We start from the raw sequence: 15,067 nt of genomic DNA on the forward strand, positions 1-15,067 counted from the left end.
TTGTCTCCTCAGCTGCATAGATGGTCCATTAGCAGGTTAATTCAAAGTAATATAGAACAATATCCTAAGTATCACTCAGACGCACAACCATTGCTCATTTCTGCTTTTATTAATCCTGGGAGGCTCGACCATATAGGTAGGAATAAAGTTGGGGCTCTCCACCCAGGGGCAATAAGGAAGATGATGGGAGCCCCTACAATTGACCTGGAAGAGATATTTTTAAATAATTTCAGATGAAGAGCAGAGGTGTTTGAGGTTCTCACCAGTATGAGTCCATCTTTCAAGGTGTTGGATGTCCTGAGAATATCTTCAATGGACCGCCAGGATTCGTTTATATAAACAGCTAAACCTAAGCAGTTGAAGAGCAGAAGAGGTAAAAACAGGTTTAGGCATACAACTGACAGTATGATTAGGAATTTCAAAGAAAAGACAATGCGATTACGCAACTAGAGAGAGAGATTGTGAGACCAATAACTATGTCCAGTGTTGACTTCAAGCACTGCTGGCTAGTGATCTTGGACAAGAACCAACCAAGAGCAGCCCTTGCTAGTATTTCAGCACATGTGGAGACAAACAATGGGCCAGAGTTAGGTCTAATATGGGAAAATGTTTGGGGACAAACAAATGGCCACAGGTGCTTCCATATAGACGTAGGGGGGTGCAAGTGGAAAAGGACAGAGAAGGGTCCCAAGGGAAGAAGCCTAGGGCACTACTTGGGATAAATAAACTGAGACAAATGATTCAGTACAGAAGATGCTAAAAAAGATCATGTTTTAAGGCACTTGATTGGTGAAGAGAGCCCATTTATAAGAGGACTTGCCTTTAAACAGATTGTGACAGCATGATATTGAAGAGGATTTGGGGTGCATGCATGCAGGGTGGAGCTACAGCAAAGTAATAATATGCAGCCAGAGAAGGATCATGATCAAAGGGACTCAGAGGAGCACAAGAAGGACCCCATTATCCAGGAAGAGGAGCATTGTCTAGGTTGCCAAAAATCCTTGCAATGGCACTCAATAAATGTCCAGGGAAGGTTGCATGTGAATGGCGATTCAAAGTGCATAAATGATCAGAGAAGGTTATGCGGAGAAGAGGGTTTTATGGGTAATAAATGGCCACAGAGAGATGAAGGCTTGGGCCGTTAGATGCCAGTATGCCTAGTGTGCAAGAATTTTGAATGCATGTGTCATTTTGCAGATTTATGTCGAGGAACAAGATTCATTACAATTTCCTCTAGGTGAATGTATTGTGTTAAGGTGTGTACATTAAGAAGGATAGCAAAAACTAATCTGTGTAGATGACAACAGTGAAGCTAGTAGGTGTCTTCAACTGGCAGTGCAGATGGATGTAGGTGTGTTTCAGGGCAAATCATGTATGTGTGCATGATGAACAGGTGGCGGTCTGCTGAGGTGGCAGTTAAGATGCCCATCATGTGCATGTGAAGGTATACTTGGATGTCATTGTGGATCCGTGTGAATGTTTGAGGACGTGAAAACTTTCTGGTGTCTAGGATGCATGATGCTTAATAGAAAGGAATGGTCAACTTTTGTTGGTGCAACGTGGATCATAGAGTGTGTTATGATATGCATAAGGGCTTTTCAATTGATGGATGGATGGACAGACTGACAAATACATTTTATATATGCAGATGTGCAGAGTGTAATATGCTATTTATTATCATTGATGAGGATCAGGAATGGTCATGACTTACACAAAGAGAAGTCTTGCTGGAGGAAGAATTGGAGTGAGACAAGGTTGTTGGGGCCATTGCACTGGTAATAACGGAACGACTGAGGCTGAGCAAGTGCCTGAGGAGGTTGAACAAGAGGGAAATATTGGGTGAGACTAATTGTGTGATGTAAGGTATTGGAGATGGACAAATGTATGTCAGTGAACATTGCTTTATGATCGCGGACCTTATTTCTACAGCTAGTAAATAATGTAAAGGGTTGTTAGTTGTAAAACTTAATAAAGAGTTAATAAAAAAGTGAAGCTTCGAATGGTTATGATGCCCCCACATCCTCCAATTAGCTTTTTTACTTTTTTTGTGCACTGAGGTAAATCAAATTGGGCAGTGAGTGAAATCAGACTAGAGAGAACTTGTGATTATTAGCATATTTGATCCCCAGTGCAAAGTCATTGGAACATGCAGTCTGTGAAGCAGTCCACAATGTTTTTCTCATGTCCGTTTTTCAGTAATGTGGAATAAGGAACTTGACCTTTATACTGCAGAAATAAACGTATGTTGTAGTACAAATGCTCTAAATGTTTTACAGCAATAAATAAAACCTAAAAGCACATCATCATTGAATACCAGATTTTCTTTAAAAAAAAAAATCTATTTATTAACATGTAAACTACAAAAAAACACATGACAGTTGGTACAAGCATGACAGAAAAAGTACATTGTGATAAATTCCCATCAAATTCTGGTGTCTCCCTATCCCTCAAATCACTCCAACAACCATACTGGCAGCAAAAATGTTCAACCGCTCCCAGCCCCAAGCATTTCGAGTGGCACTTACAACAGGAGTACACATGTTCCCTCAATAGGCATTCCATTTCCCCCATATCCTGGTCCATTTGTTCGGGCAACCCCTCCTCTCAAGGGCCGCCCTCTCCGCTTGTGCTTGCATACACCAGTCCATGTCCCTCTTCCATTCACTTAATTGCAGAGCTGTATCAGTTCCGCAGAGCCTAGCTACATTACGCTTGGCCACCATCAATCCTAAATTAAACCAGAGGCAGTCCATACGGGAAAGATCTGTTTTGCTCTAAATGTTCAGGAGACACCATTTCGCAGAGGGATCCATCCCACTTCCACAAACTCTAATAAGACAGTCAACCACTGCTATCCAAAGCCTCTGGAACACTGGGCAGCTCCATATCATATTATAAAACATGCCTTCTTGTCCACATTTCTTAAGGCAGAGTGGCACGTCTACTTTACCCATTTTTTTACTAGTGTTGTGGCTGCGTAGTAACACATATGAAGGATCTTAAGCTGTATGAGACTAAGCGCGAGCGTATAGCCACCTCATGGGAAAAAGCCAAAGCCTCAGTCCACTTGTCGTCCTCAAAACCACCCAGGTCTCTCTCCCAGGCCTACCGCAATTGGGTCATAGTATCAGGGGAATTGTTTACCAGTTTCCGTTATGTAAGTGAAATCACCTTTTTGGCTAGGTAGTCATTCAGTAGCCTATCCTCAAGAGGGGAGGACTCCCGAGGGTCTTCCCCCTTCGGAAGCACGTTATACAAGGCATGATGGATTTACAAATATCTAAAGGCCTCCGTGGGCGCCAGTTGGTAGATGTTTTGTAGTTCCGCATTTGGGAGCACTTCCCCATTCCTCCACAAGTCATTCACCCGAGACAAGCCTATGAGGTCCTACTTGTCGAAGCCCCTTTGTAGGGCAAGGGTGCCGAGCCGTGCTGTGTCCCACAGGGGGTTGGCCTGCGTGATCTTTTCCTTCCAACCCACAGCCGCTAGTGCAGTGTGCTACAGGGAGATAGTGATGGCTGTAGGGTTGAAGAGGGATGTGTTTCAAGTTCTCCCATAGGTGGCTCACAGGTAGCCACCCAGTTGCATGTTTCTCCTATCCATCCTGTAGACCGGTTCGTCCTCCGGGAGGTGTACACAGTGATTAGGAATGCCCAATAATATTTCTGTATATCAGGGAAGGCTATTCCACCATCATACCATCCCTTTGTGGATTTCTGGAGTGGTATTCGAGGGGGACTCTCGTCCCAGAGGAGTGCACTGGGCAGCCTATCTATGGCATGGACGTAAGACTCTGGTATCCGATAGGGTGTGTTTTGAAGTGCATAAATAGAAATCGGGGGAGGACCATCATTTTAATAACACCGCCTTCCCCAGTAAAGAAAGAGGCAGGGTCCTCCAGTGCTGAACATCCCTCTGTAAGCGCAGAAGTGGGGGCTCAAGGTTGTGGGCATACAACGCATCAGGGTTTTTGGTGATAAAGATGCCCAGGTAGCGAAATCGCTGAGTAACTACCCTGGACTCACAGTCTTCAGACAGACCCAGGGACAGCCCATGAAGGATATAAACCAGGGACGTACTCTAGTTAATAGTTTAGCTGCAGAATGGTAGAGTGCAATATGTGAATTACCCTTTTGTAGGAAGTTGGCTCTCAATATAATGTACTAAAAATAAGTACACTGTGCAGAGAGTCCAGTGGGTCCCTAATTGGTTTACAGGGGCAAAAGTAGATAATAAGAACATTCTCTTTTGTGGTAGTGTGGGCAAGCAGTTAGGCTTATCAGAGGGTGGTGCTAAGCATTTTGTTATACTCACAGAGGCAATAAATGACACACTCAAAGAATAAATCTGAAACCAATTTAGAAAAATAACACTTCTTTTTAAATATGTTTCAAAACCAAGAACTTCGTTCAAAGGTAAGTACTGTTTTCAATAGCAATTCATACACATAAGTAAAGCTTTTAAAGTTGTGCACCTTTAAACACAAGGAAAAAGTCAGAGATGCATAAAGGTATGTACAGTCGGTCTCAGGGGTTCACCTTCAGGGTTCGGAGTTTTACTGGGCCATGGTACAAAGTACTACCAGCAGTTCTTTAGGAACTTCTTGGGTCCTGCCAGGAGCAGGATGCTGGTGAAGTTGGTAGCTAGCGCAACGGAGAAGGGGGCACCCAAAAGGGGGCTTGGGTCACAAGGCGTCTTGATGCAAGGGGCACAGCTGGTTCATCAGGAACCAGGCCAGGCGGCTCGGATGCAGAGTGATTATGTCGGCTGAGCTGGGTGCGCAAAGATGCTCCTCACGGCCAGGGACGAAAAGTTGACAGGGGCAAAATCAATGCAGATGGGCCACTCAAGAAGTGGGTCTCAATGATGCTGATGTCCCTTGATGGCTGCTTGGTTCTAATGCAGTGAGAATCCGGACTGGACTCTCCTTGTTGGTGTTTGGTGCAAGGCATCCGGAACCCTGGGGGTTGGTGCTGCACTGCTCCGGTTGGCCCTGGTGTCTTCACACTCCGTGGGGTAACAAATCTGACCTTCCAGAGCATGAGCACCTACTCCTAGTTGATTACGGCATCGATCAGGCCCGGGAGCTGCAAGCTGGTGGACAAGACTCGGCTTGTCGGTGCCTGTGGACTGCAGGGGAGTGGCTCCTCTACTCCAAGGGAGACTGTAGGCGTTTGTCGAAGTGCTGGCAGGCTACCCAAGGCTTTGATAGTTCTACAGCTCGCAGGATGAGTCACTCTGTCGCGATTGTCAAGAGAGGGCTGAGGATGGGCAGGGTTTTGTGCCAAAAGTCCACAATTCTGCTGCAGTTCTTGCCAGTCAGTGACTCTTCTTTATCTTCTTCTCTTGATTCTTGGGTTCAGGGGTGGCACCTATTCAATTCAGGGGCATTTAAGGGGAGGAACAGGTAGTAGCCAATGGGCTAACTAACATTAGGGTGTCTACACCCTCTATATGACCACTTCCTGTGGATAGTGGGTATAACCCTCACCGTAGAATGCTAATTCCATCCAAAACATGGAGGAATCTGGAAAGTGGGGTCCACGTCAGCTGTACTCCCCCCAAATACCTTGAAGTCATTGTGTAGCTGGGGGAACTCATAATCACGAGTGTCAAGCCCATGTACTCGTCATGGCTTCCTTGTGCACTTGAAATATCTAAGGTTCTGCTTATATATAATAGGGACACATCCACTCATGCAGATATGCCTACACATGGGGTATAGCGCACCCTGCCTTAGGGCTGTAAGGCCTGCTGTAGGGGTGACTTACCTATACCACATGCAGTGGTTTGCACACAGGGGTGTGTGCCATGTCGACTCTTCATTTTCCTCAGCACCAAGACATGCAGGCTGCAATGGCAGTTTGCATGAGCCTGGTAGAGGGCCCTTAGGGTGGCACAATTTGTGCTGCATCCCTTAGGGAACCTATTTAGTTCCAAAGCCCTAGGTACCAGAGGTATCGCTTACTACGGTATTACAGGGATCCCTAAGGGGTGCCAATTGTGGGACAATGGTACAGTTTAGGCAGCCTGAAGAATGACGTCCTGGTTACGATAGTTGAAAATGCGAGCGAGAATGGGGCGTGACGGCGCGTCCGGAGTCGGAGAGGTACCCTAGATACTGTGGGCACGTTCAACTGAAAAATATTTTGAAAGATCGAGATGCTGTAGGCGTTTGAGTATGAGGTCCTCAACAAAAAGATCCACCGCCGATCCCTCTGAGCGCTCTGGCACCCCTATTATTAGAACATTGTTCCTCCTGGAACGCCCCTCGAAATCTTCCAGCTTGGCTTCTAGGAGGTTGCACTTAACTCCTTAACTTAGAGCTGCAGATTCTTAGTGTCAGCATTCAGGGTGGTGATGGAATCTTCTGCCTCTTTAACCTGGACTCCCATTTTGGCAAGTGGGCATGCACCAGTCCTGAATAACAGATTTTCAAGCCAATAAATGCATTTATATTCATAGTTCTTGCATTGAAAGTTTTTAATGCTGATGTGATATGTAATCTTACCTGTAATATCAATTGCATAATTTGTGAGAAGCAAGTTACTTACCTGTACACTGTGTTTCTCCAGGACTGATATCTTTCACAGGCTTGACTCATACCCGTGGTCCTGGCTGGATTCCCATGATAACTGTAATAAAAGCAGTGCTAAAGCATTAGCATTAAATTCCATTGACAAAACAATAGGAGTTTGCAGCCAATTCACATTGAATTAATACACCCAAATGTCAGCCAATCAAAGCATAGTCCCTGAAGCACTCATTCCCTGCAGAGCCATCATACCTCAAATTTCGACCACGAGTGTAAATAAAGTAATAGAGGTATACACTTAGTGAGCCTTAACAGGAAGGAGGGAGGGCTGCATGTGAATCCATAAAAGATATCAATACTAGAGAACAACAGTGTACAGGTTAGTAACTTGTTTCTGCTCCAGTGTTGTATCTTTTATAGATTCACATGCTTGAATCAGACTAGTTAGTAGTATCCAATGAATTATGGCAGTGGGCAAGGTGAACCATCCCAACATGAGACACAAACAAATACGATTAGTCAAACCCTAGACATTGAAATTGTACAAAATCAAGAAAGATATTGTACAGCAATAAGGAACCATAATAAAAGTTCTTCAACTGGTAAACAATTACAAACATAATAATACAGAAGATTTTAGCTTAATAGCTTCATACCTTATGAGAACAGTCTTTGCAGGGTAGCATGGCCAACCGCTACATCTGCCTTACTCCAGGCATCAAGGCAGTAATGTTTTGTGAAGGTATGGTGGTGTTCGCCAATGTGGCCGCCCTGCAGATGTCAGATAGAGACACTCCTGTGAGCAGGGCTGATGACGCTGTGACCTTCTCAGTTAAGTGAGCCTTCACCTTGCAGCCAGCGGATGTCCAGCCATATCATGACAGAAGACTATAGTTGAGGAGACCCAGCAGGCAATACCAGCCCGCATTAAGGGTGGACCCTTTCTTGGAGCAGAGAAAGATAAGAGCAATTGATTTGATTTTTAGAACGTTTTTGTCCTTTGCAAGTAGAATTTTAAACAACACTTAATGTCCAGTAAATGCAAGGCTCTCTCTGCAGGCAGAGATTGACTCCATTGAGGTGAAAAGTTGAAGGTACCTTAGGGATGAAAGAAGGATTAGTGTGCAGAAGTACTGTGTCTTCTAAAAACTGTAGGTAAGGTTCTTTTATCGTGAAAGCCTGAATCTCACAAATAAGTCTGTCGCGTAATGGCCAACAGAAATGCCACCTTCCATGAAAGAAATTTCAATTCGCACTTATAAATAGGCACGAAAGGAGGACTCATGAGATGCGACAAGACAGTGTTCAGTTGCAAGAGCACTGGAGGAGGCTTGATAGGAGGGTAAGCTCTGAATAGACCCTTCATGATCTCTTTCACAAGCCTGTTGGACCACAAAGACAACTGCCCAGAATGTCGTCTGTATCTACAAATTGACACTAAGTGTACCTTAATGGATGCATGCGTAAGACCTGAGTTGGTGAGAGGCAGTAGATAAGGCAGAATCTGCTCAGGAGTCAACAAGAAAGGATGGCAAGACTGAGAAGCACACCATAAGCAGAATCTTTTCCATTTTGCTGAGTAGCATTTGAGTGTAGAAGGGGCTCGAGCTTTTTGAATGATAGACTTTCATTAGTCAGAAATTGTTGTAGATCCAAATTCAGTGTGGTGAGGAGGCAGGCAGACAAATTGAGATTGTGAATTTGCAGGTGAGTCACTTGGCCCCTTGGTTCATTGAGAGGAGATCCTCCGTCCAGCTGGAACTGAATGTGTGAACCTCACCCACGCCAGGGCAATTTGAATGAGCTGAAACAGGGAAAACACGTAAGCGAACGCCCATGAGAAGTCAAAGGCTTTCCCCAAGAACATGGCTGGGGAAAGAACTCGCATTTTCTTTTGATGTATGTAGCGAATTGATCCATGGTAGGATACCATCAAGACTGGATAGCCTTTTTTAATTGCCTTTGGCTGAGTTCCCACTCATGACATTGATTGTTTTTCCTGCTGAGTGAATCGGCCCACTCGTTTTGCACTCATGGGACATGCTCCACTTTTAATGAGTTGTCGTTGGCTATGAGTCACTCCCATATTTGCTGTGCTTGGGCCGAGAGAAATGAAGATCTTGTCCCTCCCTGTCTGAGCAGATACAACATGGTGGCAGTATTGTCTGTCCTGAGGAGAACCAACGAGCCTCGTAAGCTCGGAAGCAAGGCTTGAAGACCGAGAAAGACTGCCTTCAATTCTAAGAGACTTATGTGAGATAATGCTTCCTGACTGGACCACTTCTAGTGGTCCTCTAGATCCTACAGGTGGGCTCCATATCCCTCAATGGGGGGCCCAATGTTATTACCACCCGGAGCATCGCATGCAGGAAGGAGAGGCCCTGAGAGATGTTTTCCACCAGGACGTTGCTGTGTTCATTTCCAAAATGATGTCCTCGAAAGAACCCCAACATTTTGTCCACTACGCATTGAGCTGTTCCTGAAGAGGTCTCATGCGCAGGTGGCAATTGGAAATTAATGGAATGCAGGATGACATCATCACCAGCATGAATTTGTAGGTCCTTACAGAAACGCACCTTTTTGAAGAGAGTGATAGCGTGATTGCCTGCAAGCGGGCAATCCTTTCTTCTGTGGGAAAGGCCTTTGAGAGCTTTGTATCCAGGATTGATCCTAGAAACACCAGAAATCTGGAGGGGACGAGAGATGATTTTTCCCTGTTGAGTTTGAGACCTTGGGATTTAAAGAATTTGGACAGCTTGTGACCGAACTGAAGTGGGACTGCGGTGACAGGGGCCTGCGGTACTTCATTGTCTCCTGTTGGTATCCTGAGACTTTCCTCCTGCTGATGGGCCTCAAGCCCCAGCCGTCTGAATTATGTGGACGTTGTGGTTGGCCTGTAGGATAGAGCTGAATATTGTGAGCGAAAATCCTGTTGGGAGTAGGGCTGAAACCGCAGCTGGAATTGCGGTCGGGAGATATATTGGCCTCTACCCCTGCCTCGAAAGAGCTGAAACCTCCTCTGCTGAAAGTTGTCCAGCGACTTAGCCGTGTCTATGTCACATTTGAGGGACGTCAATGCGTCGTCGACCTGTTTCCCAAAAAGGTACTCGCCATCGAACGGCATGCCCAGTATTTTGGCCTGGACTTCTGGAAGGAATGTAGTTGCTTTAAGCCAATCTTGGCATCACAATATTGCTACTCTAGCCATCTGCCTTAAGGCTGTGGAAGAAATATCCATGGCCACATCTATGATCTCAGAAGAGGTCTTTTCACCTTCCACCAGGATCTCTCTCGCCTCTTTTTTTTGTCCCCAGGGACATACTCCAACAGAGATGACTTGTCAGACCACATCTGCCGGTCGTATCTCACCAGGATAGCAATGGCGTAGGAGGCTCCGATCGAAGGAACCGCCATCGCGGGGAACCTCTTGCCTATATTGTCAAGCCAGTGGCCTTCCTTATCTGAAGGGGCTGTGAATGGTGAGGAAGGATTTTTTGCTGCTTCTCTGAGCGATTTGCATGACGACCGAATCTGATCGAGGATGGCCAATGAGACCTGTAGGGGAACCCTCAAGAGCCTTGTACTTTTTGTCAAGTTTTGGAATGACAGCCGCCACAGACACTGGTGTCTTCATTAATTTTAGGCCTTCCAGCCATATAAAATCCATGATAGGGATAGCACGAGTGGTGCGTTGTGTTTCTGCTATAAAATCATAGAGGAAACACTCTGTTTGTTTAGCTGCCATTGGAAGGTCTAAGCGCTTAGACACTCTCTCAAGCAGATAGTAAAAAGTGGTGATATCGCAGGTGGTGAATCGCCCACTGGTGGGGTAGGAGATGCTGGCATTGCTGTGACATAATCATCCCACTCCTTATGGGCAGTGGGATCTGTCTGAAGCTCACCTTCTTCTAATTGTTGGCCATCGCTGTCCTGGAAGGTATATGGAATTGATATTGGTGGCTGCATAGGTCTATCTTTCTGAGGCCTAGGAGTGCTCCGGGAAGCAGGAGTTGCGTCAGGGACTTCCTGTCTCAGTGGAGGCTGCTGAAGCATAGCTGGCATCAGGGCACCATTTGTAATAGTAATTTAGCATAATGAAAAAAGTCTGTGACTAGTGTAACTGGAACATTGATGGAAGGCTCCTGAACATGATGCTGCTCATCCTCTTGTTCCTCATAAGGATAATGCTACTGGAACATATCAAATAGTTGAACAGAGGGATGACCCATGTCAGAAAAAGAGTAATCGCCTTCAAGGTAGGCTGACTGATCATCTTACTCTTCTTCATCCTCTGATTCCTGACACTTCACCCTTAATTGTGAGGGGCTGTATGCAGGGCCAAATATACCTTTATCCTCAGGTTCCTGAAAGTCCAGGAGGCATGCTGGATGCAGTAAAGAAATTTCCAAAAAGCCCTGAGGCAGAGTTGGACTTGTGCCCTGACTGGGAATATGCAGGATGAAACCTCCACCCCTCCCCGCCCCCCCTGTCGATGGCGTCATCGGTGGGATCATTGACGGGATAGTTGACAGAGGCGTTGAGAGGAATCTTTGTCGACGGGACAACGGTGGGTACAGCCTTCGGTGGAGAAGTGCCGACAAGGAAATCTTCATCGTCGGAGACTGTCTCATTGTTGCCGACGACTGTGCCGGCATCACGGTTTTCGTCGACAACGTGACCATTGATCGTCGACATAGTGGAAGTTGCCATTGATGGTGTGGATGCTCCTGGTGACATAGAAGCCGCAGACGGTTAGTTCTTCATCGACGGTGCTGTCGACTGTCGATTTTTCATTGAAGAGGGCTCCTTGAAGGTGGTATGAGAAGCAGATGGAAGTGCTGATTCAGACCTCTGATGAGATGAAGAAGGACCAGCTGGCTCCTTTCTTGATCTTTCTGCGCCACTAGTCTCTTCACTGTGAGACGTAGATGTTTTAGAGTCTCTGTGAGATGATGATGATTCTCCCTCTTTCTAGAGGAGGTATGAGTCTTCTTCTCACACTGAGTCTGAGTCAGAGATAGCCTTCTTCCATAGTCAAAGAAGTAATCTACCCCTCCCGGTCTTTGAGGGTCTTCATAGAAAAAGTACAGCAGTACTTGCTTTCTTTCAGCTTATGTTCAGGATAAAGACAGAACAAGAATTCCACAAGTCTTGCTAGGCCTAAAAAGCCTTTTTTAGACTCAGACATTCTGTGTGAAAACACAGCCAATCACACGTCCAAACTGTACCTCTGCTGATGGCAGGTTAACAGTGACACACTGTGACTGAGCAGAACTCAGGAAGACTTCCCAACATATAACTTGTAGTAAGAAATCTGAGGTATGGTGGCTCTGCAGGGGATGAGTGCTTCATGGTCTCTGCTTAGATTGGCTGAATTTTGAATGTATTAAATCAATGTGAATTGGCTGCTAACTGCTATTGTTTTTTCAACGGAGTTCAATGCTAATGCTTTAGCACTGCTTTTATTACTCTCACCCTGGGACTCCCACCATGGCGATGGTGAAGATTCAATCATGTGAATCAATATAAAACACAATACAAGAGAACTGTATCAATTAAGAATGGATGTCACAAACTTTGCATTTGGTGCATTTGCGTAACTAACCAGAACTGGTAAATTTGAGTGTTTTTTCAGTTTCTTTTCATAACTATAATTGTACTTTAACTGTGCTTAACATGACTAAAGTCGTGACTTGGTAGGCATGGTAATACAACTGAAGCTTTTATGCAAAAATTCACAGAAAGACAACACATCTAAACCAATTTTGTAAGCACTAACCTGTTTCCTTGCACAGTGGGTTCATTAACACCAGAATGCTATGTTCAGTGTCATCTCTATACAAAGGCACACGAGAAACACTGGCGATTCCAATTTTGACCTAGAGAATGATAACACAGAACAAGCTTATCAGAAACAAATATTAAATAGGGGTAATATGTGACTAATCTTTCTGTTTACAATCTATTATAAACCAAGGGTCGGGTTAAAACATCTCCTTTTATTTTAATGCAGATACAGGGCAGGAAGCGAGACAGACAGGCACATCAGGAGATTTGAAGGAGGTTTTCCTACTCAGAAAAGCATAATCTGAGGTGCTACAGACAGGGTTATCATAGGATAAAATCTTGTAAGACTTCTTTTGTTTTAATTCAATGTCTTTACTTATAGTTTGATTATGTATTACCACTTTCAGAAATTATTTTGTGATTGCTGCACACTTTTTTGAAACATCCAGCATGTCTTTGTGGTAATTGAACCATTCACCTATTTATTGGTAGTTCGTTATTATTTTATATTGAATGGATTATATTTTTGTAGTTACAGTAAATGTAATTGTTTTATTTGTATTACAGTGTAGGCTTCTTTCTTTCGTAATACAACACCCTCACAAATGATGTTCCCAATTAAACATATTCCCAAAACACAAGTACACAACAAATATTCTTTTTAGATTAAGACGTTTTATTAAATAATTTTTCTATTTTTAAAAGGTTATCTCAAATTAATGAAATGCTTACCCGTGTTAAGTTTGCAAACAAGACAATGATGGACAACTAAATGGTGCCCTACGATGAATTAGCCTTAAGGAAATGTTAGGACATTAGAAATAATATGCTCCCCATGTTAAACCCTTCCCTGCTACATGCAAGACTGTTGTGCCTTGAAGAAACTAGCTACATATTGTAGCCAGCCCCATGGATTTAGTCCAATTACAACCAAGACTCTGCTTGAATATAATCTAAAGCAGCTCCAAGGTTAGCTGGTTATCACTGTAGTCCAAGATCCTCACTATCTCGTTAAAAGGAAAACAAATCCTTACATGAAAGATTCTCTGGCATGTTCCATTTGGGTGAACAGCAGACACCAAGGCACAGTCTTGTTCTAGGTCCCATGGCACACCTACACTGTCACCAAAGCATGCAAATGCTCAACTCACTTGCAACCTCAAAGCCCTTACAGAAGTGGGCACTTAGACCATGTGGGGCTGATGAAAGGTGATTTACACTGATAGGTGTAATTATTTATCCAAGAACACCCCATAGATCCAGGAACAAGCCTCCTCACAATTTAATTGCCAGTGCCGGAACAGCAGAAGAAATATATGTCAAACATTTCAGTATTAATTGTCCTCACAGATGTTACACACATCCCTTCCTTCAGCACACAAGACAACACACTAAAAATAACCTCTGCCTGTCACATAGAAGTTAGCATGCAAACAAGGGTAAGAAGAAAGACTACAGAACAGTCGGACAGACCACAGACAAATCCACAATTCATTACATTATGTTATGTTATGGCCATTTATAGAGCGTAACTGTTACCAAAAAGGTGTCCTGGCGCTTAGAGAAGGCCTAAGGAGGGACCGAGTCAAGGGGGGAACACGGAGGATCAATTAGTGAAGAGCAATGTTTTTAATGTCTTTCTAAATACAAGAAGATTGGTCGTTCTTCTTAGAGACAAAGGAAGAGCATTCCATGCTCTTGCTGCATTGACTATGAAGCTATCATCCCCGTCCAGAACCTCATTACCCAACCCATTCATCCTGCTCTTCAGTGATCCCTTTTCCACTGCTTCCTTTCCACAATGACCCAACACCCCCCAACTCAAATATCACATGCTCCTATGCTTCACGCATAACGAGTTGCACAGCATTTCAATGTCGTAAAGCTTCTTCTATGGCAACTCTACAAACTTCATGCTCCTCACCCATAGACAAAGCTCTACTCAATGCTTACAAGCACAATGCACCATCCTATGTCTCACTTCATCTGCAATCCACCCTTCCTAGGTGGTGCTATTAATACTAGCATCACACTTGAGTTACTAACTCTTCTGTTGGTTCAAACCAGTATATAACCCATCAATGCCCATTTTAGGGTCCTGAAGGCCCACAACGTTTTAAGTAACTCACTCATTTCATACTTGTGGTCAATGAGGACTAATGGTATCATACCCTTAATATCTGCATTGAACATCTCCATCAACCCATTCCCTGCTTTGTGGTAAAGAGGTACATTTCTACACAATTCACAACCTAACAAAAATCTTTTAATTAAATCTGAACAAAACTACTGTGCTATCTAGTGTGCTATCTAGTGTGGACTTCTCAGTCTTTCTCCCTAGAATGCATACCACACTCTGATTCTATGTAATTTGTCTATGGGGTTGCGGGATAGTGTTGTTATCAACTAGGGGAAAAGTTTGAGGCTGTCATGTATTACCGAAATGGTAGAGATGTTAGGTGGTGCTAATTTCTTTACAAATTTAGATTAAACTAACAGATGAATAAAAACATTTTACAACTTTCATAGCTCAATTTGGAATGTATTGCTTCCACCGCATGCCTTATGGCTTATGCTCGGCATCATCTAGTTGTCAAAAACCAATTTGTTTGAAACTTTTCCTGGTGTCAAGTTCTTTCTTGACAACATTGCAGTCTTTGGTGCCACATCGAAGGAGCGCATTGGTAGAACGAAGAATGTACTTGATGTACTTGGGAAGCATGGCATGACCTTTAAAACAGCACG

At 44.1% G+C, this 15,067-nt stretch overlaps 1 protein-coding gene across 4 annotated transcripts in view; it reads right to left on the reverse strand.

Annotated features, from left to right (window-relative positions):
- LOC146860611 (protein FAM169B-like) overlaps positions 1–15,067 on the reverse strand; it is a 303,909-nt gene that overhangs the window by 137,949 nt on the left and 150,893 nt on the right. For all 4 annotated transcript variants that reach the window (XM_085644507.1, XM_085644506.1, XM_085644509.1 and 1 more), the window contains 2 exons: positions 12,315–12,414; positions 264–349 (listed from right to left, as the gene is read on the reverse strand). In XM_085644507.1, the coding sequence (XP_085500633.1) occupies positions 264–349; positions 12,315–12,414 (186 nt within the window). The remainder of the gene's footprint in view (positions 1–263; positions 350–12,314; positions 12,415–15,067) is intronic.

Source organism: Triturus cristatus, chromosome 3_1, assembly GCF_964204655.1.
Source record: "Triturus cristatus chromosome 3_1, aTriCri1.1, whole genome shotgun sequence".
Taxonomy (NCBI): Eukaryota; Metazoa; Chordata; class Amphibia; order Caudata; family Salamandridae; genus Triturus; species Triturus cristatus.